The 24,062-nt window shown below is 41.1% G+C and overlaps 1 protein-coding gene across 1 annotated transcript in view; it reads right to left on the bottom strand.

Moving 5' to 3' along the window:
- PAPSS2 (3'-phosphoadenosine 5'-phosphosulfate synthase 2) overlaps positions 1-23,271 on the bottom strand; it is a gene marked incomplete at its 5' end in the record, with an annotated part of 79,029 nt that extends 55,758 nt beyond the window's left edge. The window contains one exon of the mRNA XM_079704487.1: positions 23,242-23,271. Within this exon, the coding sequence (XP_079560613.1) occupies positions 23,242-23,271 (30 nt within the window). The remainder of the gene's footprint in view (positions 1-23,241) is intronic.
- Positions 23,272-24,062: the final 791 nt, after the last annotated feature.

Raw genomic sequence — 24,062 nt, 5'->3', positions numbered from 1 at the left:
TCTTAGTGCAACCAATTATCTATTATCTTTCGCCTTAAGGCAGAGCTTTGCTGCCCTGTAGTTTAGGCTACTTGGTTATAAAATGCCTTCAAAAGTGCTAGGGTCTGTATGGGTAACTGTCAGAGGTTTCCTTTTCCTGCAAGTCTAATATTCCTTGTATCATTTTCCAGTCTTTTCCCCTTCCTATTCTTTTTTTTTTAATTGGTCAAATTATCCTTGAAAATAATACAGATTATCTGACCCAGAATCATATCCTTTCTTCAAAAGTCTGCTTGTGTTTGCCATTTACCTAGCTATGTGTCAAAATCCTGCATGTTAAAGGGAACCCTCCTACACTGTCGGTGGGAACGTAAGTTGGTGCAGCCACTGTGGAAAACAGTATCGAGGTTCCTCAGAAAACTAAAAATAGAGCTACCATATGATCCAGCAATCCCACTCCTGGGCATATATCTGAACAAAGCTATAATTCAAAAAGATACATGCACCCCTATATTCATAGCATCACTATTGACAATAGCCAAGACATGAAAACAACCTAAATGCCCATCGCAGATGAAAGGATAAGAAGATGTGGTACATTTATACAATGGAATATTACTCAGCCATAAAAAAGAATGAAATAATGCTGTTTGTAGCAACATGGATGTAACTAGAGATTATCATACTAAGTGAAGTAAGTCAGAAAGAGAAAGACAGATACCGTATGATATCACTTATATGTGGAATCTAAAACATGACACAAATGAACCTATCTATGAAACAGAAACAGAATCACAGACATAGAGAACAGACTGATGGTTGCCAAGGGGGAGGGGGTTGGGGGAAGGATGGAGTGGGAGGTTGAGGTCAGCAGATGTAAGCTTTTATTTATAGAATGGATAAACAACAAGGTCTACTGTATAGTACAGAGAACGGTATTCAGTATCCTGTGATAAACCATAATGAAAAAGACTATAAAAGAATATATAATATATGTATATATATATATAGCTGAATCACTTTGCTGTGCAGCAGTAATTAATACAACATTGTAAATCAACTATACATCAATTAAAAGAAAAATCCTCCACGTTCATTTTCATAACAGTCCCTACTGAAAACAACCCAAATGTCCATCAGCTTGTGAATGGATAAACAAAATGTGACACACAGATACAATGGAATATTATTCAGCCATAAAAAAGAATAAAGTAATGATATCTGCTACAACAATGCATGAACCTTGAAAACATTATGCAAAGTGAAAGAAGCCAGACACAAAAGACCACCTTACTTTATGTTTCCATTTGTAGGAAACATCCAGAAAAGGAAAATCTTTGGAGACAGAAAGTAAACTGTTGGTTTCTTGGGACTCAGGCTAGGAACAGAAGTGACTACAAATGGGCACAATGGATCTTTTTGGTGTGATGAAAATGTTCTAAAATTAGATTGCGGTGAGGGTTGCACAATTCTATAAATTTACTAGGGATCTTTCCATTGTACATTTAAATTAGGTGAATTTTATGATGTAAATGATACTACAGTAAAGCTGTTTTTAATAATAGTCCTTCACATCTTTACTTGATTTAGCCCATTTCATTCTCTCATTGAGAATCTGTTCAAATTCTTGTGGTGATTCCAAAATATACAATTTTTGTCTATGACCAAGACTATACATAATACTTCATTTTGATTCTAACGCTCATCCTAAATGTAAAAAGCATATCCTGTTTGGTAATTTTTTTAGTTTGATGAGACTGTGGTAAGCATAATTTCAAGAATTTCAAAGCCAGGCCTGAGCTGTATAATGGTCATGAATGCTGAAGTTGAGGCTCTAAGGAATATGTGGGTAAATAAATCGTGGTAGATTCACATGATGGAATATTATTATTATACAGCAGGGTTTCTCAGCCTCAGCACTAGTGACATTTTGGGCCACTGTTGCAGGGCTGCCTTGTGCATTGTAGGGTGGGTAGCAGCAACTTTCCCTCCCCCCAGTTGTAATGACCAGAAAATGTCTCCAGACGTTGCCAAATGTCCCCTGAGGAACAAAATCACCCCTGGCTGCTATGCAACCATGAGAATAAACAAATTCCAACCACACACTAACAGTACAGACAATATGGAGGGCTCTCACAAATATAACTTGAGGCAAGAGAAGCCATACACAGCGTGTATGATATACAATTCTATTTGTACTCTAAAGTTCAAAACCAGGCAAAAATAATCAGATGATTACCTTCAGAGGGAGAGTTCGTGACTGGAAGGGGCTTCTGGGATTCGGACAGTATTCTGTTTCTTTTTTTTTTTCTTTTTTTTTTTTTTTTTTTTTTTTATTTTAATTTATTTATTTTTGGTTGTATTGGGTCTTCGTTTCTGTGCGAGGACTTTCTCTAGTTCTGGTGAGCGGGGGCCACTCTTCATCACGGTGCGCGGGCCTCTCACTGTCGTGGCCTCTCTTCTTGCGGAGCACAGGCTCCAGACACGCAGGCTCAGTAGTTGTGGCTCACGGGCCCAGTTGCCCCGTGGCATGTGGGATCTTCCCGGACTGGGGCACGAACCCGTGTCCCCTTCATTGGCAGGCAGATTCTCAACCACTGCGCCACCAGGGAAGCCCCAGTATTCTGTTTCTTAATGTGGGTGCTGGTTAGTTATACAAGTGTGTTCACTTTATGAAAATTCATCGGGCAGACACTTAAGATTTATATATATTCATATACATATGTTATATACGATACTTAAATAAAAAGTTTAAAAATATGGGCCATTGCTGTGGCTGCTGCAAAAAGAGGGCATTCAAGGTGACTCAGGAGGGGCTCAGCACCTTTCCAACAGGACGCTAATTCATCCCTCCACAGACCCACCAGGGCTCCTGCTGGCCCACCCTGAACTCTGAGACACAAATCCAGTGTGTTCCATTGATGAATAAAAGCCTGTTCCTGGGTTACTTTGTTATCCAGGTGCCAAAGCCAAGAAAGTCCCTCCCCGCCACCACCCATTTTCAATTCATACTTTGCAAAGCACAGGCCTGAAACTGATTTCAGTGTGCAATTGAGCTAAATGAAGCCAAATAAAGGAAGCACTTTCTTCAGCATTCACTCCAGAGCTAAAGAAAAACAATGCGTCTAGTTCCCAAATCTGAGAGTACTACAAATGCCCAAGGTGGCAACTCCCGTTGTTTGTTACAGTAGGGGAGAATGAGTTGTGCGGATTCATACATGTTCTCACTCTCAGTTGGGGCCCCTCCTGACCAATAACTTGTAGTTACAGATAGTGTACCAGGTGCAAAATGGAGTTCATGGCCATAGCATTCTTTTTTTTTTTTAACATCTTTATTGGAGTATAATTGCTTTACATTGTTGTGTTAGTTTCTGCTGTGTAACAAAGTGAATCAGTTATATGTATACATATATCCCCATATCCCCTCCCTCTTGTGTCTCCCTCCCACCCTCCCTATCCCACCCCTGTAGGTGGTCACAAAGCACCGAGCTGATCTCCCTGTGCCATGCGGCTGCTTCCCACTAGCTATCTATTTTACATTTGGTAGTGTATATATATCAGTGCTATTCTCTCACTTCACCCCAGCTTACCCTTCCCCCTCCCCATGTCCTCAAGTCCATTCTCTACGTCTGCATCTTTATTCCTGTCCTGCCCCTAGGTCCATCAGAACCATTCTTTTTTTTAGATTCCATATATATGTGTTAGCATATGGTTTTTCTCTTTCTGACTTACTTCACAAGCAGCTCATGCGGCTCATTATCAAAAAAACAAACAACCCAACCCAAAAATGGGCAGAAGACCTAAATAGACATTTCTCCAAAGAAGATATACAGATTGCCAACAGACGCATGAAAGGATGCTCAACATCACTAATCATTAGGGAATTGCAAATCAAAACCACAATGAGGTATCACCTCACACTGGTCAGAATAGCCATCATCAAAAAATCTACAAACAATAAATGCTGGAGAGGGTGTAGAGAAGAGGGAACCCTCTTGCACTGTTGGTGGGAATGTAAATTGATACAGCCACTATGGAGAACAGTATGGAGGTTCCTTAAAAAACTAAAAGTAGAACTACCATACGACCCAGCAATCCCGCTGCTGGGCATATACCCTGAGAAAACCATAATTCAAAAAGAGTCACGTACCAAAATGTTAATTGCAGCTCTATTTACAATAGCCAGGACATGGAAGCAACCTAAGTGTCCATCAACAGATGAATGGATAAAGAAGATGTGGCACATATATACAATGGAATAGTGAGGTGGATGGACATAGCATTCTTTGATGGAGGCAATTAAGTGACACCAGATCCAGGCCTAGTAATCTGAACAATAACCAATGAGTTCACACTCCACACAATTTATCTGAAAGGCTCAAATGATCAGGAGTTACTGTTAGCCTTCAAACCTCATATATGTATATGAATGCATATATTTACAAATAAACAAGAGACAGACAATTCTCCATTGTTCTCTTGTGTCTCTGTACATCTTTTGATGTACAGAGTGTTAACTGCCTTTTATTTCAGACTATCTTTTCAAGGATGTTTGTATAGTGAACGGCCTTGGATGAGAGAGATAATGTCTCCTCCAGAGCAAAGGGTCAGCCTCTCTACTGCCCATCATAAAAAAGATTCAGGTTCCCTTCACTTACAGTTCCTCTCCTATAATACAACTCACTGCTTGTGCGGATATCCATCTAGATGCACCCATGTCACCCGCTTGGGAGATGGGGGCAAGAGAAACCAACATACACTGATGCTCATACTGATTGCTGTGCTATGAGTAATAAAGCCCTTTGTCTCTGACTCAGGAGTTTTGTTTTCTGCCAGCAACCATGCAACTATGGCAAGTTAACTTATTAGATTGCAACTGGGATAAAATCACAGACTTTTCACAGTTGCTATTATCTAGATGGATAGATAGATAGATAGAGATATAGCTTTCTCTTTTTGAAAAGTAAATCTCCTACCCAGCCACTCAGTTCCCTTTCCTGGAGGCAATAATACTATTAATTTACTATGCATCCTTCCAGGGATACTCTATGCACTTATAACTATATGCATCTTTTTTCCTTTTTCTCCCAAATGTTACAAGGCTATAGATACACTTTTGCACCAGGCCTTTTTTACTTAACAAAATGCTTGGAAATCTTTCCATATTGGTATAATTAGGGGACAACTCATTCTTTATTAACAGTGGCAAATTAATTTCTACTATGCATATATTATAATAACAAAATAGTCCATAACATGTACTTAAAGAATCCTCTTATTGATTGATATTTAGGTTGTTTCCAACCCTCTGTTACAAAATGTTGCCAAGAATAACCTTGCACATACATCATCTTACCCATTTGCAAGATCTCTATAGAAAAATTTCCAGAATTTGAATTGCTAGTTCAAAGAATATGCTCAATATTAATTTTAATAGATATTTCCAAACACCTCTTGGAGATTGTACTAATATACATCTCCACTAGCTATGTATGAGACTGTTTCTTCTCTCACACATTTGCCAATATAACAGGTTGGCTTAAGTTTTTACCTGTGCCAATCTGATAGATGAAAAATTCAATCTCATACTTTTAATTTGTATTTCTTATAATGAATGAGATTCAGCATCTTTTCATATGTTTAAGAGCCATTTGTATTTCCTTTTCTGTGAAATTCATGTTCTTTTTCCACATTTTTTTCTATTGGATTGCAGATTTTTAAAAATACTCATTTGTAGGAGTGCTGTATATTTTGGAAAGCAGAACTATGTCTTCTCTGAATTAGAAATTTTCCCCTAGGTTGTTGTTTGTCTTTTGATTTGATTTTAATTTTTTTTTAAATTTTGGCAGGTAATTTAAAAATTTTTGTGTGTATGTGTATTTGTGTGTGTGTGTGTGGTATCTGAATTTGTGTCTCACTTAGAAAGGTCTTCTCAGCTGTGAGATCATAAAAGATCCATATTTTTTTCTCATAGTCTTATGGGTTTTTTTTATTGCTTAAATCTTTGCTCCATCAAATCTTTTCTTTTCAAAATTAATTATTAAAATATACATTAAAATGCTTATCTATATTCATAAGGCTAAGCATAGCTAAAAAAAAAGAGATTGCTTTCTCAACTCTGTGATCACATTTTTTTAAATGTTCATCCTTTGGCAGGTACAGATCTAGAATTGGCCCTAGACATAAAGTGGTTCAAACTACAATCCACATGCATGCATATAATATAAACCTTATATATTATATAGATAATGTTATCCTATAAAGAGATAGCAGATAGCTCTCCAGTAATAACTCAATAAAGGGATTCTACTCTACAAAATTTTGAAATTATATTGCCTGCAAAAATGAAGATGATTTAGAAGAGGAACACAGAGCTTCCTTGGGGAGGCAATTTACTTGACAGTTCTCGGTGCTGATTCTATACAGGGCTGGTGAGAGGGCTTAGGGCAGAATTCCCTTTTCTTCTTGTTCTTCTCTAGAGGCCAAGCCATTTAGTGTGCCATTTTTGTATCAGATTTTTTTTTTTTTAAAGAAGGCATTGGGTCTTTTTTTTTTTGGCTGTGTTGGGTCTTTGTTGCTGCGTGCGGGATTTCTCTAGTTGCGGCGAGCGGGGACTACACTTCGTTGTGGTGTGTGGGCTTCTCATTGCGGTGGCTTCTCTTACTGGGGAGCACGAGCTCTAGGTGCATGGGCCTCAGTAGTTGTGGCTCACGGGCTCTAGAGCACAGGCTCAGTAGTTATGGCACACAGGTGGCTTAGTTGCTCCATGGCATGTGGGATCTTCCCAGGCCAGGGCTCGAACCCATGTCCCCTGCCTTGGCAGGCGGATTCTAAACCACTGTGCCACCAGGGAAGCCCACTGTGTCATTTTTGATTCCGTGGTATTCTGACCTGCTGTAGGTGAAATTTATTTTCTGTCCTGATAGTTTTATAGGAGAACTACAGGAAAAGGAAAATTTTAATTCTTTTAGGTTTAATATATATGGACACATTGCTTTCAAAATACCTGTAACCAAATTCACTTCAAAGTGAGACAGAAGGAGGACTTCCCTGGTGGCGCAGTGGTTAAGACTCCACGCTCCCAATGCAAGGGACCCGGGCTCGATCCCTGGTCAGGGAACTAGATCCCACATGCATGCAGCAACTGAAAGTTCGCATGCTGCAACTAAGGAGCCTGCCTGCCACAACTAAGACCCGGCGCAACCAAATTAATTAATTAATTAACAAAAAAAGGGACAGAAGGCAAAAGAAACAAAAAGAAAGCTGCTGTCCTAAAGGAACCAACTGTAGATCAGAAAACTTGCCATTAAGTTAAGAACTGTCATTAGCAGGGGCAGAGATAAATTAGGAGTTTGGGTTAAAATATGCACACTACCATGTATAAAATAGATAACCAACAAGGACCTCCTGTACAGCACAGGGAACTATACTCAGTATTTTGAAATAACCTATATGGGAAAAGAATCTGAAAAATATATATATATATTATACCTGAAATCTGTACACCTGAAATTAATACAACATTGTAAATCAATTATACTGCAATAAAAAATAAATTAGAAAAAAAAGAACTGCATTAGCTTGAGTCATCTAATCTTTTTAAGTCAAATATCTATATTAAATCTGTTTTTGGGGCTTCCCTGGTGGCGCAGTGGTTGAGAGTCCGCCTGCCGATGCAGGGGACGCGGGTTCGTGCCCCGATCCCGGAAGATCCCACATGCCGCGGAGCGGCTGGGCCCGCGAGCCATGGCCGCGGAGCCTGTGTGTCCGGAGCCTGTGCTCCGCAACGGGAGAGGCCACGGCAGTGAGAGGCCCACGTACAGCAAAAAAAAAAAAAAAAAAAAAAAAAAAAAATCTGTTTTTTCCTTTCATTTACTACATTAAGAATGAATAATTTCTATGAAGATAAGTGCCATATAAGGCGATACATTATTAATTTTTAAACCCAATGAGATAAATAAAGTTGATCAAAATTCATGATCAGACAAAACAAGGCAAGAAGTTTATTAGCTTGGGTGGAAAAGGCAGATGGTTGTAAATTAATTTGATTCATTCTTAGTAAATTCAGATGATAGGTATGAAATATAGAAACGGACAGCATTTCTGCCCATGAGGTATTTATATATTTTTCCTAGAAATGTTAGAGTTACACTGACAAATCACAATGGAAAGGCAGGCTGATTTTTGGAGAGTTCTTCCAGTGTGGGTCTTTAATATTCAAGGCCGTCAAATGTGACAAGGGAATCTTTTTAGATTTATTCCCATTGGAACGTGCCAGGTTCAACAGTAAGATCTGGAGACTTACATTATCAAGAATCACAAGCTACTTACAAAAACAAGCCACTCTCTTAATTGTGATTTGGGAATGGGGCAAATTTCCAGGGATAAGTTGTCACCACAGCCAGGAACAACTGACTAAGAAAGAATGATCTCCGGGTTTTTCCAGAAAGCTGTCTGTTCATTAGGTAATGTTAAAATAGGACAAGGGTGGCAAGCTTTGAAACATTCCAGCTGTAATATTTAATTTTAAATATTCTGTGAGGGATGCAGCCATCCCAGAAGTCTGCGTTAGCTGGTAAATGGCCTAGCATTTTTGAAAAAAAAAAAATCTGAAAAGAGCAAATAGCATTCTGAAGTAGAGAAAACCCATTTGTTACTAGCTAGCTGGAGGTCCTCAGGCATGTCACAATGCTCCACATTTGTATGGCGAAGGAATTAAGCTAGGCAGTGGTTCTCAAGGCAGGCAGAACCGAGGAACCTCTTACCCAGCTTTTAAAGAACCCCACACAGACCAATTCAATCAGATTCTTGGGAGTGGTGTCCAGGCATCAATATTTTGTAAAGTGTAGCAGGGCTGAGAAACACCGGACTAGATAATCTTTAAGGTCCCACCCAGATCTCAGTAACTGAAGGGGAGAATTCAGAATACCAGCACAAGAAATGGAACTCAAAAAAACATAAAAGCCATGCAAGTGTAAAGCAAACCCTAACCAGGGGTGTACAACACACAAATATCAGCAGAGAATGATATTCTCACATGAACTGTGGCTTCATGAACACAAAAATATGCTTGATTAGTAAAGAAAACATCAATAAAAACATTCAAGGCATAGAACATGAAAGGTATTATGTCATTAACATCTAGTGGCACTGGTACTTTTTATCCAATTCCAAATTTATGACATACACACATATCAAGCTCTGACCATTCAAAGACTCAAAGCTCTTTTCAATAGAAATTAAAAATCAAACAGTGTGAAGTGGTAGGTTTTTAATTTCTCACTGAAAAACACCAAGAGTTGATATGGCAAAAGCCAAGAGGTTACTTTATGAAGACATGTTCATTCCTTGCTTTTTGGATGAAAGAGATAATGCTAAATGATAACAGCCAGAATCAATACTATGACTAAGATTATGACCAAGCACTGCAGGTTGATTCTTAGAAGTGATTCATTTGAACTGGACCTCAGAAAATAAAACAAAATAAAAACCCTCCCTCATGAGACCTTCTATCTTGGATTTTAGCCAATAGGGCCTGAGTTCTTAAACTGCATATTAGACATGGGTCTTGTCTGGGCATCTGTGAACTGTCTGGGCATCTGTGAACCCTCTGGAACTGCCTGTAAAAACTGTGTGTGGGGGCCTGCATGGGTGTACCCATGCACAGAGCTTTCTTATCCTTTTTTGAGTCAAGAACTCCTTTGGTAGCCTATGGACCCCTTCTCAGAAAAATGTTTTTAAATGCATAAAATAAAACACAAATGACTGCAAAGAAAAAAAAATGAATTAGTTATCAAAATGGTTTTTTAAAATTACAGGACAGTAATAAATGTCCTTCTTTATCAGCATATTAAATAACAAGATCCTGATGTTTAGGTAGACAGCTATAGTAATCATCTAAATTTCGGAGTAATAAAGAACACAGTTATTTTCATGACATCAGCGATATCGGCAACAACTTACGTGATATGAAAATATCTGTAACTTCTATTGCTGATATAATCACAGGTACTGTTAATACTGCTATGATTTGTTGTCTGTGATCATCACTGAAGGAAGTGAGACATTTCTATTTTAGGTTATAAAAATAATTTCCCCATCCAAGTTCACAACTCTCCTAAATCCTCTGGACTCCAGATGAAGAACTTCTGATCTATATCTTTATCCATCTTGAGGGGGTTTGATGATAAGCCTCCAGCAAGGATAGAACATTAGACCACAGAGCACTTAATAAGCATTTCAAGGATTGGTTTCCATAAGGTCCTGCAGACACAGAGCCCTGGAAAGTCACAAAACAGTAGGGAAAAGCTGAAGGGCTCTCTGAGGTGGTACTGTAAGGAATACTCTGTGAGTTTCTGGAGCTAAAGTTCAAATGCATCTTATTTTTAATTTAATATATGTTTTAATGTTCTGCATAGTTCCTAAAACATGTACAGTGACTTACAGGATCCATAAAGCACAGCAAAAGCTCACTTCTGAGTGGATGAGAAAAAGAGAAAACAACATAAGGGGCATAAAGTGAAATGATACCAAGCACGAAGCTGGTGCAAAAATAGAAAGTGAGCCACAAATTTGCTTCCAAGCTTTTTGGCGAAAATAAAGCTGGACAGTCACAGAATGCACAGTTTCCAAAGGATTACACACACACACACACACACACACACACATAAATCCTCAGAAAAAATACAGCCTTTCTGGTACTAAGACTGAAGAGGTATTTCTCCCATGGATCTTTATAAAGAGAATATCATGCGTTGTAATTAATGAACAATATCTTCAATAATATCATTAAAAGAGACATAACAATGAGTTCCCTAGAACTTTTTAAAAAATAATGTTTTTTAAAACAAAACAAGCCAATACACCAAACACGATTCAATTGGGGGCTCATGAAGTAGAGCTGGGTACTCAGCTTTCTGAAGTCAGATGTGAGTGATGTGCTGACAGGCCATTGACCTAAGTCAGTCGGAACTGAACACTGGTCCCCCAGTGTCAAAAGCAGGAGGTGGTGCACTTTTCTTAAAGAGGCCGATAATAAATATTTTCAGCTTTACAGGCCATACAGTCTATTGCAAATACTCATCTCTGCAGTGAAAGCAGCCACAACATATACATAAATGGGCATCACTGTGTTCTAATAAGCTTTATTTATGGATACTGAAATTTGAATTTCATACACTTTTCACATGTTGTGAGATATAATTCTTCCTTTGATTTTTTACTCAACCATTTAAAAACCATTCTTAGCTTACACGTTATACCAAAACAGGGTGGGGGCTGGATTTGGCCACAGAACCTAATTTCTTAACTGCTGGTCTACAGGATCAAGTTTTCTCCAGATATCTCCTTGACTCTTGTATCTTTCTCTTTCCTCAAGCCTCTGTCTAAATCAGCTTTTTAAGGTAATAACTCCTTCTATACTTTATATGCAACTATACACAGATCCAAGCAGGGTGCTATCATGGAGACAGACATGGCTTCAGAATTCATATGTCCCATGGAAATAAGAAGGTAATCCAGCATGAATTAGCAGCAAAGAAATGGTTTAGTTTCCAGTCTCCTCATTAAAATAAACATACAGACACAACACCAAAAAAATGGTAAGAAAATTTGAATACACAACCTTCTCTATTTCAAGGATCACGTACTATTTTTTTAGAAGCATATAAAAAATGGGTATAATTAGCTGAATCACTTAATTCATGTATTATAGTGTTTACAGCACTAGATGTCCCAATGAAAATGAGGCCATATGGTGTTTCACAGCACACAATTAACTTGGTACAATCCCAGTAAGAAAGCCTTCATTCCAAATATAATTCAGGTGTCCCTGAGCTTCTGTCTGCTTGGAGACAAAACAAAGAACTAGGCCACTGAACTTGGCAAACTTGGGTTGTCTCTACTATTATATGGGCTCACCAGAAGGCGTAGGGAATTTATCCCATCTCTTTATTTTAGTAAAGATTTGTAGTCCTTATACCCACCCATTCTAGAGAGCGCCTAGGATAATTAATGAGAATTTATGACTAAGCCTTGATGAGTATGATGAAAGAAAGGTATTAATGCAGACCCAGAGGAACCCTGCTATAATTCAGGGAGGGGGCAATGGCCCTCATGGAAACACAATACACATCAAATCAAGTCTCCTAGAAATGTGTAACTGCCTTCAGAAGATGCGCTAAACCACACAGTTATAGTGTTCAGCACAGGTCTTAGCTGCCTTTCTAAACATCAGCCCTGTAAGTGTTCCACTGAAGGCTGTGTTTCATTACCTCTGTGTATTTTCTTCATATTCTTTTGCAATTGGTTCTGGTAATGAGGCTGTGTATATGACACAAGCTCCTTGAACCATGAAAGATTAAAATTCTGTGCTGAGCTGTGGAAATGTCAATGAAACCTCTAGTACATCCAGAAAACAGGCCTGTAGCTTGTGGGGCTTTGGGAACTTGGAACTCATGAATGCTCGACTGTGCAGCGCCCACATAATGAACAAGGCCAGGTCTAGAGTTACATGTAAGTCACTGCAGTTATTTCTAAGGACACTTTTTCTTGGGTATATGCATTCACCCACTAGAACACTGAAGCTTTGTATTATTAAGGTGAAATGTTGGGTTCGATTCCAAACACTACCATTCCTAAAATTGGCCGCAAAGCGTCATCCAAACTAACATTTATTGCCTTTTAATGGCATTTGCTCAAATCCACATCTTCTAAAGATTATATACAACATTCCAAAAAGCACCTGAGGAAAATCCCTTTCAAAGCGACCACCTAATCTTTTCAGTTTCTTCACTGCATTAATCTGCATCCACAAAGTTTAAATGTATGTTCCAATCATCAGAATAATCTTCATTTTGACAGTTGTAGTATCCATGACATCTATTACATTAACGAATGAAAAAAAAAAGAATCATTGAAAACATGGCGTTCGAATTTAGGAGGGAGTCAGCTCTGCCACTCACACTAATGCATCCTAAGGTGAGTTATTTAATCTCAATAAGCCTTACTGTTCTCAACTATAAAATGGGGATAAGAACATCAACTACTCCATAGGTTACTGTGAGGAGATGAGTTACTGTATGGAAAGTCCCCAAATAAAATGCTTGTTCCCTTCTCCTATCTAAGGAACTCAGCTGGATCAACAAGGTACCTTCCTCAACCTTGAGGGAGACTCTTAACCTAAATCAAGGATGGACATCACAATGTGATGTTTAAAGGACTTATTAAGCCAGAGCCTCAACACTGAGAAGAAAATGGAAGAAACCAGGTGTTTATGATGACCCAGATTTTCATTCACTGAATGGCTAACTAAGCAGAGGCAACACATCCTTTTAACAGAATTTTGTACCCAAGGTGTCTCACACTGTGAACGCATGGATTCTGTGATTTAATTTCTCTACTGTCACTAGTACTCCCTTAATTTAAATAAGGTAACCTCTCTATTAAAGGACTTCGATCTCAGCCCCTACAATTACACGCAGCCAATGCCACTTTTCTCCCCTTGAGCGTGGGCTCCAGCCTTTTACACAGTGGCCTCCTGGCAATCAGAATCCAGGTCTTCCTAGTGGCTGTCAATGAGGCCATGGCCCAGGATTGCTGAAAACTTAGACTTTCCCGACCTATGATGACAGAATGAGACAAACTCCCCAAATGTTTCTTCCAAACGTCATAGAAAGTGTCATTTAGGATCTCACAATTTCCAGGCACTCCTCATTGGTCCCCAGTGAAATGGAAGCATTATCTGGTTGCCAACATCCTTAAGCCTTGACTTCCAGGTAGGTCAAATTTTTATTTTGTGAAAAATACATCGGTGGCCTGGTTTCCTCTTATCATTGACAAATCACTGTTACAACTTGGCTCAAGTATTAGCAGCTTTAGTGGAAACAAATCATTCTGTTCACATTTGTTGAATACTGACCTAGTGGTAAAACTAGGCAATAAAAACTATTACCCCTACTTGTTGAGTCTGAGCACAAAGTAAATTTATTTTCCAATTATTCACTTTATGTCACCATAAAGAAAGAAATGTGTGTGATGGCAAGGGTAACATGCACTTGCGAGTATATGCCACTTACTCTTTTTACAAAAGTGCTGGGGAATGTCTCAGTAGAATTCTATATTATTATGTTGAGATATCAGCACTAGGAAGCTGCCAAAATATTTTACAAATGAAGCAGTAATATATTACTAGTTGCCCAATCCTGCTGTGTTTGCTACTTGGTGTTTGTCTCATCCCCTCTATGAAATAAACAACTTATTAACTACAGAGGAGCTAATAAGATTTTAGCTTCTTCTGTGGGGGAACTCTCTAAAGATTTATTTCAGTTAAATGAGTTCCCTCCTGACTATTTGTTCACAAACTTGCTTCAGGAGATGGTGAGGACTAAATGAGTTAATGCACAGGCAGGCTCTGGAAACAGTGCCTGCCACATCAGAAGTTGTCAATGCAGATGATAAACAAGTCACAACAGAGTGGGAATTTTCTAACAAAACATGCTCTAAAAATTGAAACTCCTGATAAATATGCAAATCCCATAGTCGGAATTGTAATCTCTATGTTTTATTAGATCTCTTCTTAGTCAAATGGCTAAATTAAACACAGTAGATGAATGTAAATTTTTTAATTTTATTTTTTAGTAACTACTCAGAACATTGTTGTATTAGTGACACAATGGCCCAAGAGCTGTACTTATTCATATAATTCAGGAAAAGATTCTATTGGAACTCAGCAATTAGGTAGATTTAGTTGGCAGGACCACACAATTATTGTGGTTGACTTCATGGTACTTCATGAACTTAGGAAACAATGGAAATGAATGGATTTAGAGATAAAACTGGAAATTCCGAGAACTACAACAAGAACTGAGACCTTAATGTATAACTGAACTTGCCCCAACTTCTGCCTAATATAGTTTTATCTGTATTGCGCACTATGCAATCATTATTATCTTTTTTCTTGTTTTTGATAAAATGATTAAACTGTTTGAGAAGGTTTAAGGAAGAGTATGTGAGGTTGGGGAGTTTGGGGGGGTATGAGTTGAATTTTCTAAAGAGAAACAGACTGGCCCATGAAAAATATTTCAAAATGGTAAAGTTATATTTTTCAAACATTGCTCTCTGGTGCATGTTTTCTATCTCCAGAATATCAAAACAAGATGCTAAAGCTAAATCAAAGTGTAACTGTGGGGCTTCCCTGGTGGCACAGTGGTTAAGAATCCACCTGCCAGTGCAGGGGACACGAGTTTGAGCCCTGGCCTGGGAAGATCCCACATGCCACAGGGCAGCTAAGCCCGTGAGCCACAACTACTGAGCCTGAGCTCTAGAGCCTGCGAGCCACAACTACTGAGCCCATGTGCCACAACTACTGAAGCCTGCGTGCCTGGAGCCTGTGCTCCGCAACAAGAGAAGCCATGACAATGAGAAGCCCGCGCACCGCAACGAAGAGTAGCCCCCGCTGGCCGCAACTAGGGAAAGCCTGCGCACAGCAACAAAGACCCAGCATAGCCAAAAATAAATAAATAAATTTATTTTTTAAAAAAAAGTGTAACTGTGACTCACTGATAACCAACTTGGGAGTGTTTTTTTTTTTTTTTTAAATTTATGGAAACTATTTCCCAGTATGTAAAAGAAAAAACAAAGCTATAGAAAATGGGTAGGGCCTCTTTCAAAGGGCACACAATACAGAGAAAAGTGCTAGGCCTGTAGTTAGGCACTCAGAGCTCCAGCTCAGTGGTGGTGGTTATCACCAACCAGCTGGCCAGGAAGATGGTCGTGGGCCTTAGCAAAGCTCTGAAATACTGTGTATCAACTTGAACGGCTTGAACACGAGCTCTTAATTTTCCTTCCAGAAGTAAAGTGCTAGGGTTCTTTAAAAAATACAATTTTAAAGTAGGAACAGCCTGAATAAAAAGTCAATAATTTAAATTTTTAATTTAGGAGAACAAAAAAGGGATTTTAAAAAATGTATGAAAAATCAGTTGGAAATTTTATTGCTTTTGGCCCAAGGTCACTGTAATACTGACTGGGCAGAAGGTTGAAAGAATACACAACTTGTGGGTGGGGTGTTGCAGTTAGAAAAAGTAAACGCTATGTTCTGAATAGTTTAAAGACAGTTTTGAATAGCCTAAAAAACTATAATTAAAGAACATAAGGCTGGGGACTTCCCTGGTGGCGCAGTGGTTAAGAATCCGCCTGCCAATGCAGGGGACACGGGTTCGAGCCCTGGTCCGGGAAGATCCCACATGCCGCAGAGCAACTAAACCTGTGCGCCACAACTACTGAGCCTGCACTCTAGAGCCTGCGAGCCACAACTACTGAGCCCGCGTGCCACAACTACTGAAGCCCACGTGCCTAGAGCCCGGGCTCCGCAACAAGAGAAGCCACCACCATGAGAAGCCCACGCACTGCGACGAAGAGTAGTCCCCGCTCGCTGCAACTAGAGAAAGCCCAGGCGCAGCAACAAAGACCCAATGCAGCCAAACATAAATATAAATAAATAAATAAATAAATGAATAAATAAATAAATAAGAATATAAGGCTTTGGCAGCTCTAGTAAACTATGGAAACGAAAGGTCCTGGTTGGGTCATTCAAAAAATATTTGTTGAGTGAATGAAGTGAACAAATATGTAAGTGAGGATCTGACACAAACTAAAAAAGGAAAAGCTTCAGAGCTCCTACAGGAAAACAAAACAATATACAATGGAATCACAGCAGAGGACGAAAAAGTTAATTCAGGTTTTTAACAGTAGGAAATATATAAAAATAAAAATCATCACCAACATCTTAGTTGCCTATTTCGCTAAAAGTTGAGAAAGCATGAGTTATCCATAAATAAATGATTAGGGAAGGCATAGATGAATGAAGTAATGGGGGTAAAATCTCAGACTACACTGTAGGTGGTTTAAGTCTCCAAGCAAAGTCTGCAAATAATTTTTCAAGCCCACACTCAGCATGCATTAAAAAGAAAAAAAAAGTAATTGTAATATTAGCCTGGACATAGATGCTTGGTGGATAAAAATCCATATTTTTATAACAAAACATAACTAGATATTTAAAGCAAATATTAACCTAGCATAGAAATGATCACTTTTAATGATGTAGCATTTGGTATATTTATGTAACTGTTTTAGAAAAGCTTGATAACAGGTCACTTTTTTTGTCAAAACTTAGTATTTGGTGCTAGACAGATATTAGATTGAGCTTGCCATGTTTATGCTGCACACATGTTTTCACAATACCAGTAATAGCAAAATCAACTTCAGGAGTAAATGTGAAATACAGAAGAGTTGCTGATTAGATGTTAAAGGAAGTCACACCAGCCAACTGATGAAAGTCACCTTACACACCATGTGTTATCAGAGGCAAGTTAGATTTTAAGTTTTAATACAATGGCTCTTTTGCAGAGAGAAAAAAATATTTCCATCTCGTGTGCCAACTTATTCTAAACTGAAAAAAAAATATTTGGTGATCAAAAGGCAGGAAAGAGGATCCATAAGACCACATTTGTCACGAATCCAATGTTAATGTTAATTAACCTTTCTGAAAAAGTTCTATTTAATATTGATTAGAAACAAAGGGAGCTTAGATGCCAGTGTGAGTCTGAGAAGGGGAGTGGTGTTCTGGGCCTGGTGTTGGGCTTGCGGTAAGAGGAACCAAATAGCTTCGGGGACTCTGAAAGCAGGGGCACTGGGTGTGCTGCTGAGCCTCAACAGATCCCAAGGGAGAGGAAGCAGGGACAGACATCAGCAGCCCCTCGAGCCCCTCAAAGTCCCAGCATGGTCACACCAGAGCAGAAGCACAGTTCCCACCGTTCTGGGAGTAGGGCGGCAATGTCAAAGATCTTAACCTAACCGAATTTCCCCCAGAGTTGTGCTGGGGCAGCACAATGACCTCAAAGTACCCACGAGAGCATGGGAGAAGCAGGGAGAGGTGCTGAAACTGAAGCAGCTTTCAGACAGGAATGCACTTGAACTGGACCAACACTAAGGATGAGACAGGACAATGCACATCTCAACGGATGCCCGTAAGGCAGAGGCCACAAGACAAGGTGAGCACTGCTCACCTCCTCCGCCCCCAGCCCAGACCTTAGCACTTCGTAGGGAAAAAGGAATTAAATTAAATATTTCTGACTAGCAATCTGACTTAAGTTTACTTGTTCTTAAAGTACTCCTTTTATAAGAATGTTATAGGTATAATAAGGGAAAGGTATGATATGAAAATGTTAAGGATACACAGGAATCAAGAAAAGACAGAGATTTTTTTGTTTCCAGCAATCATGGTCTAGGTTATACAGTCCAATCCTTCATAAAAACAGATTTAAAGTACAGGCTATAATATACAATAATCTAATTAGAAACATCAAATACCCGAGAAGATAGTAAGGAACTACCAGGCCAAAATCTGCGGGAAAGCAAGAACCTAAGAGGTAAGCAAGCAGGGAGGCACTTTTGCCCTGATAAGGGGCAGATGTGCATGGATTTTGACAGCCTCACGGGGGAGATGAAACAGAAATCGAAGACTAGAACGTACCCAAGTGGGGAGAATACAAAGGCCTTTGTCTACACTAAGCTGAGTTTCCCAAGAGTCACCCTCTAAAAATAAGAGTGAACCAGAATTAACCCACTTCCCACTCTGAAAGACTGCAGGGACAATGGCCTTGACCTGGGAAGTGTACATAAGAAGGCACAGGGGGGTAGTCCATGAGGACTTGTACTCACCAGCTGGTCCCTGTGTGCAAAACTGCAGCTTAAATTCACATCACCTGGGTGGTCTAAAAAACTTGAAGTGGTAAGTTTAGGTCAAAGTGGTGCCAGACTAGTAGTGCCACCAGGCACCTGGCAGAAACAAAAGCAAATCCTCCAGGGGGTTGGCGGGGTGGGGGGAAGGCCATTCATCCTAAGCCTCAAAGAATCCCTACAGGTAATTTTTCAGTGGTGATGATGAATATCCAGGCAAAAATAAGCAAGCATACAAGAGCAGACAGGTAAGAGGGGAGTGGGGGAAATCTAAGCAAAATAGAGATGCTAAAAACAAATTCATTCACTAATGAATTCTGCAGCCTTTTATGCAAGAAATATTTATGGAGCACCTACTCAGTGCCAGGCTCTATGCAAAGTTGCTCTGGACAGGTGCCATTTCACCTGTGGGATGAGCAAATCACCTAAGGGATGAAAGGTTAGTTGAAATGCCATTATATTTATGTTTATTTACTTTTAGTTTCTGTGTTTTCCAAAGACTTCCAAACACAAAGATGAGTGCCCATTACTATTTAGTGACAGGTTTTGAAATAAACAGTAATCGCTTAGGACTGAAATTGACATCACTGAGTCCTTTCTCAGACTCTCATTCCCTAAAGGTTCAGCCTAATTATCCCCTAAGCAAACCAGAGAGCCACATACATTAACAGGAAGACAAAGTGCTGAAAGATAAAGATAACTATCTCAGAGATAAAAAACTCAGAGTTAATGATATTTATTTTTAACGGTAAAAGTCCAAAGAGATGATCATGGAATAACAGCATGAATCAGACAACATTAATTTTAAGATAGATCTGGAAACAGTTGAAGGCACAGGAAGGGTGAAGAGAAATTAGTCTAAAATTTACTTATATATAGATTGCCTTTCTTGGCCAAGGTTGTTGGCAAAATCTTGCTGATTATTTGGGTTACTCTGGTACGTCCACAGTAATTATCAACCTTTGTCTTCTATTCAGCTTTTCACAATTAGAATTCAAATCATCACCTCTATACTTCTTTATTTGTTTGCTTTTATTAAATATTCTTATGGTTGTCGTTTACTGAGCCTTTGGAATGGTCCAACCTGTGCTTTCTTCTCCTTGCTGGGCAAACCAAGACAGTATGGTGTAATAAAAATAATAACAGAAGCAACTGCATATGCGCCTAGAACTGAGCAAGACAGTTTTTAGGAGTTATTTACTCCTCACAACAATTGTAAGGGGTAAGTCATTACAGACGAGGAAATTTATGGGCCAGAGAAATAGAGGGAGCAGAAGCAGGGGCTTCAAAGTTGGACAAACTTGAATTTAAATCCTGACCTGCTCCTGGCATTTCTCCTCCCCTAGAGGTGAGGCTCGGTTTTCTGGGGTGAAGGCTGCTGTGAGTATGAAATGAAATACAGCACAGCTTAGCGCCAGGACTCTGGGAAGTACTTGTTTTTCCTTCCTTCCAATGGTTGCTCATCTGGAAATTCATGTCTTGCCTTACACAGCATCTTCAAATAGTTTTAAAAGTAGCTACCTCCAGGAAAATAACAGAATATTGTACAGAGTTTTTTTTTTTTTTTTTTTTTTTTGGCAGTACGCGGGCCTCTCACTGTTGTGGCCTCTCCTGTTGCGGAGCACAGGCTCCAGACGCGCAGGCTCAGTGGCCATGGCTCACGGGCCCAGCCACTCTGCGGCATGTGGGATCTTCCCGGACTGGGGCACGAACCCGTGTCCCCTGCATCGGCAGGAGGACTCTCAACCACTGCGCCACCAGGGAAGCCCTGTGTACAGAGTTTTTAAAATAATAAAAAGGTGGATAATTACTTACATTTAGGGAGAGCTTTAACTTTTCAGTAGCCCTTCACTCCCTTCCAAACACTGGCTTGTTTGACCCTTTGGAAAATATTTTAATATCTCAGATGATTTTTTTAGATTGGTTGTCTCCAGGACATAACATTGTCTGTGGGCCTTGAAAAATGCTAATCCAGGACATGATGCAAGAAGAAAGGACCAGGCCTTTGCCTTTCTTTCCAGTCCTCTGGCTGCAGTCTGCCTCCTTCCTTCTCCTGGGATCCATGTGTGTGTCGACGGGATGGGAGGTGGCCAGGGTTGGAAGTAAATCAAGGGTGGGAGGGAGGGCTGTGACACGTAGCTGTCTTTGGTTGCCATGGTAAGGATGCCTAACACAGGAGGAATGTGCTACCTTCCCTTATAAAAGAAACTTTCCTTTTTTATTTTTCTCAAGCTTGTGAGAAAATCATCCTACCTTCTCACATTTAAACCAAAACTACCTACTCCCCCAACAGGGGTCTGAACTGAATGGCTATATTCATCCAGACAGTGTGGCTAAAAAAAACCCCAGGAAAGATATATTCACCCCAGTATCCTGCCTGGCACACAGTAGGGGCTCAACAAATATTTGGAGTCACTGCAGTACCTGGGGTGTGAATTGATCACCCTCTTTTAACAATAGAGAACATTATGTAATGATTTCTGCAAGTCCCTAAAAAGATCAGCTCAGCCTCAGGAAACCTTCCTAGATCAGCAAGACTCACTTCTCAAATAATTGATTAGTTCAGAGGTCACACATGTGGACAGATTTTGTTTTGGCTTGCAAAGTTTCAAAACACATTTTGAGTTAACAATTAAAGCTTGAGAGATTTCATATGCATTTACAGCTGACTTGCTTTACCCAATAGTATCTATCCGCCCCTTTGGGGAACTTGTGCTGGTGCCCTGGATTATAATCATGTTGGCTAAATAAAAGTTCACAAGTCCTGCTAGCTGTTTCAGGTGTTAATTTCATCTTATGCAGAACACACACACACGCACACATACACACGCACACATCTCCAAACAAAAAATAGAAGGTTCCAAATGTGTAAATACAAAAACCAAACCCTCCGGCCCTCAAATTTCTCACTTTCTCTGTCTGTGTGCAGTTGCCGCGATCAGTGTGTAAAACCCCTGTTTTCAAACCTTTCACTTCACAGGCTCTTGCTGACTGGAGGCATGAAGGGGAAAGACCACCCGTCCCTTCATTACTAATGCTTGACAAAGCAACCCCATTGGGAAGGAATTCTTGATGCAAGCAAGGAGGTAAGAATTAAAACCTCACTGATATAAAAGGCTACTAAGTGCCACAGCAGGTTGTCATTTAGAAAATACCCTTGAGAATTTTACAGAAATTAATAAAATTAAATAGGAATAAAACACAAGTGATTTGCACTTAACAATATTTTCAAATATAATACTGAGAGTCTCTCTACTTTAAAATCGCTCCTATAAAAGGCAACTGGACCCCGACCAGTCTCCCTTCTCAAGTTGATGCCTCCTTCCCCCTGGATCTTCCTGCGGGTCCAGTGTGGTTCCCTGAAACCACAGAGCCCCCATTCCCTTCCCCTTGTTGCTGAAGTCCACACTTCTAGCCCCTGCATGGCCCCTCCACTCCTCTTCCCCAATTCATGTTTTTTTCACCTCTCCCGCCGCCTGCCACAAATACACCTCAAAGATATTTCAGTAATAAGTATTATATAATAATAGTAATAAACATTTATTTATTGATCACCTACTATGTGCCAAGCGCAAGTCTGTTTGAGAGAGGTCAGCCCATTCCCTAACCACCATAATCATCTGAGGCTTGTAGTGTGGTAGTGAAAAGATGAGTGCTAGGCAGTCAGACTGCTGGCTGGGATCTGAACAAGGCTTGCAGACCACCCCTGGTGTGGCCCAAATGCTGGCTACAAGGCTGTTTCCGACTCTAAGAGTCTGTGATCACTGCTGCCATGTTTAAGGATGCAAAATTTATAGGAGCTCCTATCACTAAGTGGGAAAGAAACTTTTCGAGGAACCCTCTATTTCCCACAATGGGGATGGCCCAGATTAATTCTGGATAAAATTGAGCCTCCTGAAAACAGTCCCCTCATCTCACTCCACCAAGCTGAGGGGCCCCCCATGACTGAACCTGAGGTGCCACCCGATTCCAACAGGGAGCTGAATCAAGCTGGAGTCCTGCCAGTGTAGAAATGCAATTTCCTCCCTTACGTCTAGATGGTCGTAGTTTCCTTTATGAATGTCTGTCATGAAAGTCCACTCCAAGGAGTTTCCGTGGACAAAACCCCAATGACTGTCACTGACGTGTGCCCCGCGACCAAACCTGGCAGGACCGAGTTCCCTCAGCCCACCACCCGCTGGACCCGCGCGGAGCTCATTCAGAAGAAAAGACGGGTCTGGAAAAGCTCTTGGAGAAGAAAGGAAATTTCCCATCTCTGGTCCTTTCTCTTAACTGGGACCCACTTTGCCAGCTCCGGAGGTCTGTCCCGGCCGTGACGACCCCACGGGGCGCAGGTTCCCAGAGGCGCGGGGCGGGAAGGGACTGCCCGGCAAGGGCTGCCCCGGGAGTCCCGGCCGAGCCTCGCCCTCCTGCTTCCCTCCTCCTCCTCTTCCTCCTCCCCGCGCCCCAGCCTCGGCGCCGGGGCTGCTCGCCTCCGAGCGTCCCGTGGTTGGAGCGAAGGAGGAAGGCAGGAGACTCGAAGCCTACCGTCTTCTGTTTCTTGACCCCGGACGACATGCTGGCTGGCTGCGGCGGTGCCCGGCGCGCTGGAACTCGGAGCCCAGCTCCTGGGAGCGGAAGCGCTAGGACGCTCGGTGGCGGCGGCAGTGGCTACTGCCGGACTCCCGAGGAGGTATAAAAAGGCTCCACAGACACGTCGCACTTCCCTTGACCAGCCCCCTCCTCCTCCTCCTCCCGCCGTGCTCCTCTCCGCCCCGTCGGCTCCGCCAGCAGCGCCCAACCCAGGGGACCCGGCCGCCTCCTGGGCGGGGTCCCGGGCCCGGCCCCCTACGCCCGGGAGCGGCTCCTCCAGCCCGGGTCGGAGGCAGGACCTTGCAGCCGGGGGCTCGGACGGACACGCCCCGCGTGCAGTCGGAGGTCAAGTTCGCTCTCCGCGTTCCCACTCCCAGTGGCTGCCTGAGCTTCCCCCACCTCCCACCCCCGCGCCTCTCCAAGGAAGACTTCCTGCCTCTGGGACCTGCTTGAAACCGCCAGGCTTGTCGGCATGGTCCTTAGTGGGCACCGATGCCCAGCTTGTCTTCATTTGCAGTAATAACAGCGACGGTTGACATTTTTTGGTCCTCTCTCTGCACTCTGCTGACCTTTGCCTTAAGCCTCCTGCGGCCCCTGATCCAGGCATCGAGTCCTACTTTCTCCCATGAAGCACTTGAGGCTTTCAGACTTTCTCAAGATTATCTTCCAAGAGAGGGGATTCAAACCCAGGCCGTCAGCCTCCACAGTCCAGGCTTTCTACACCAGCATCAGCATCGATCATGATGATGATGATGATCAAGAAGAAGAAGAAGAAA

The sequence above is a fragment of the Hyperoodon ampullatus genome (assembly GCF_949752795.1).
Source record: "Hyperoodon ampullatus genome assembly, chromosome: 1".
Taxonomy (NCBI): domain Eukaryota; kingdom Metazoa; phylum Chordata; class Mammalia; order Artiodactyla; family Ziphiidae; genus Hyperoodon; species Hyperoodon ampullatus.
The sequence above is the reverse complement of the archived record's forward strand: the minus strand, read 5'-3'. Positions and strand labels throughout refer to the sequence as shown.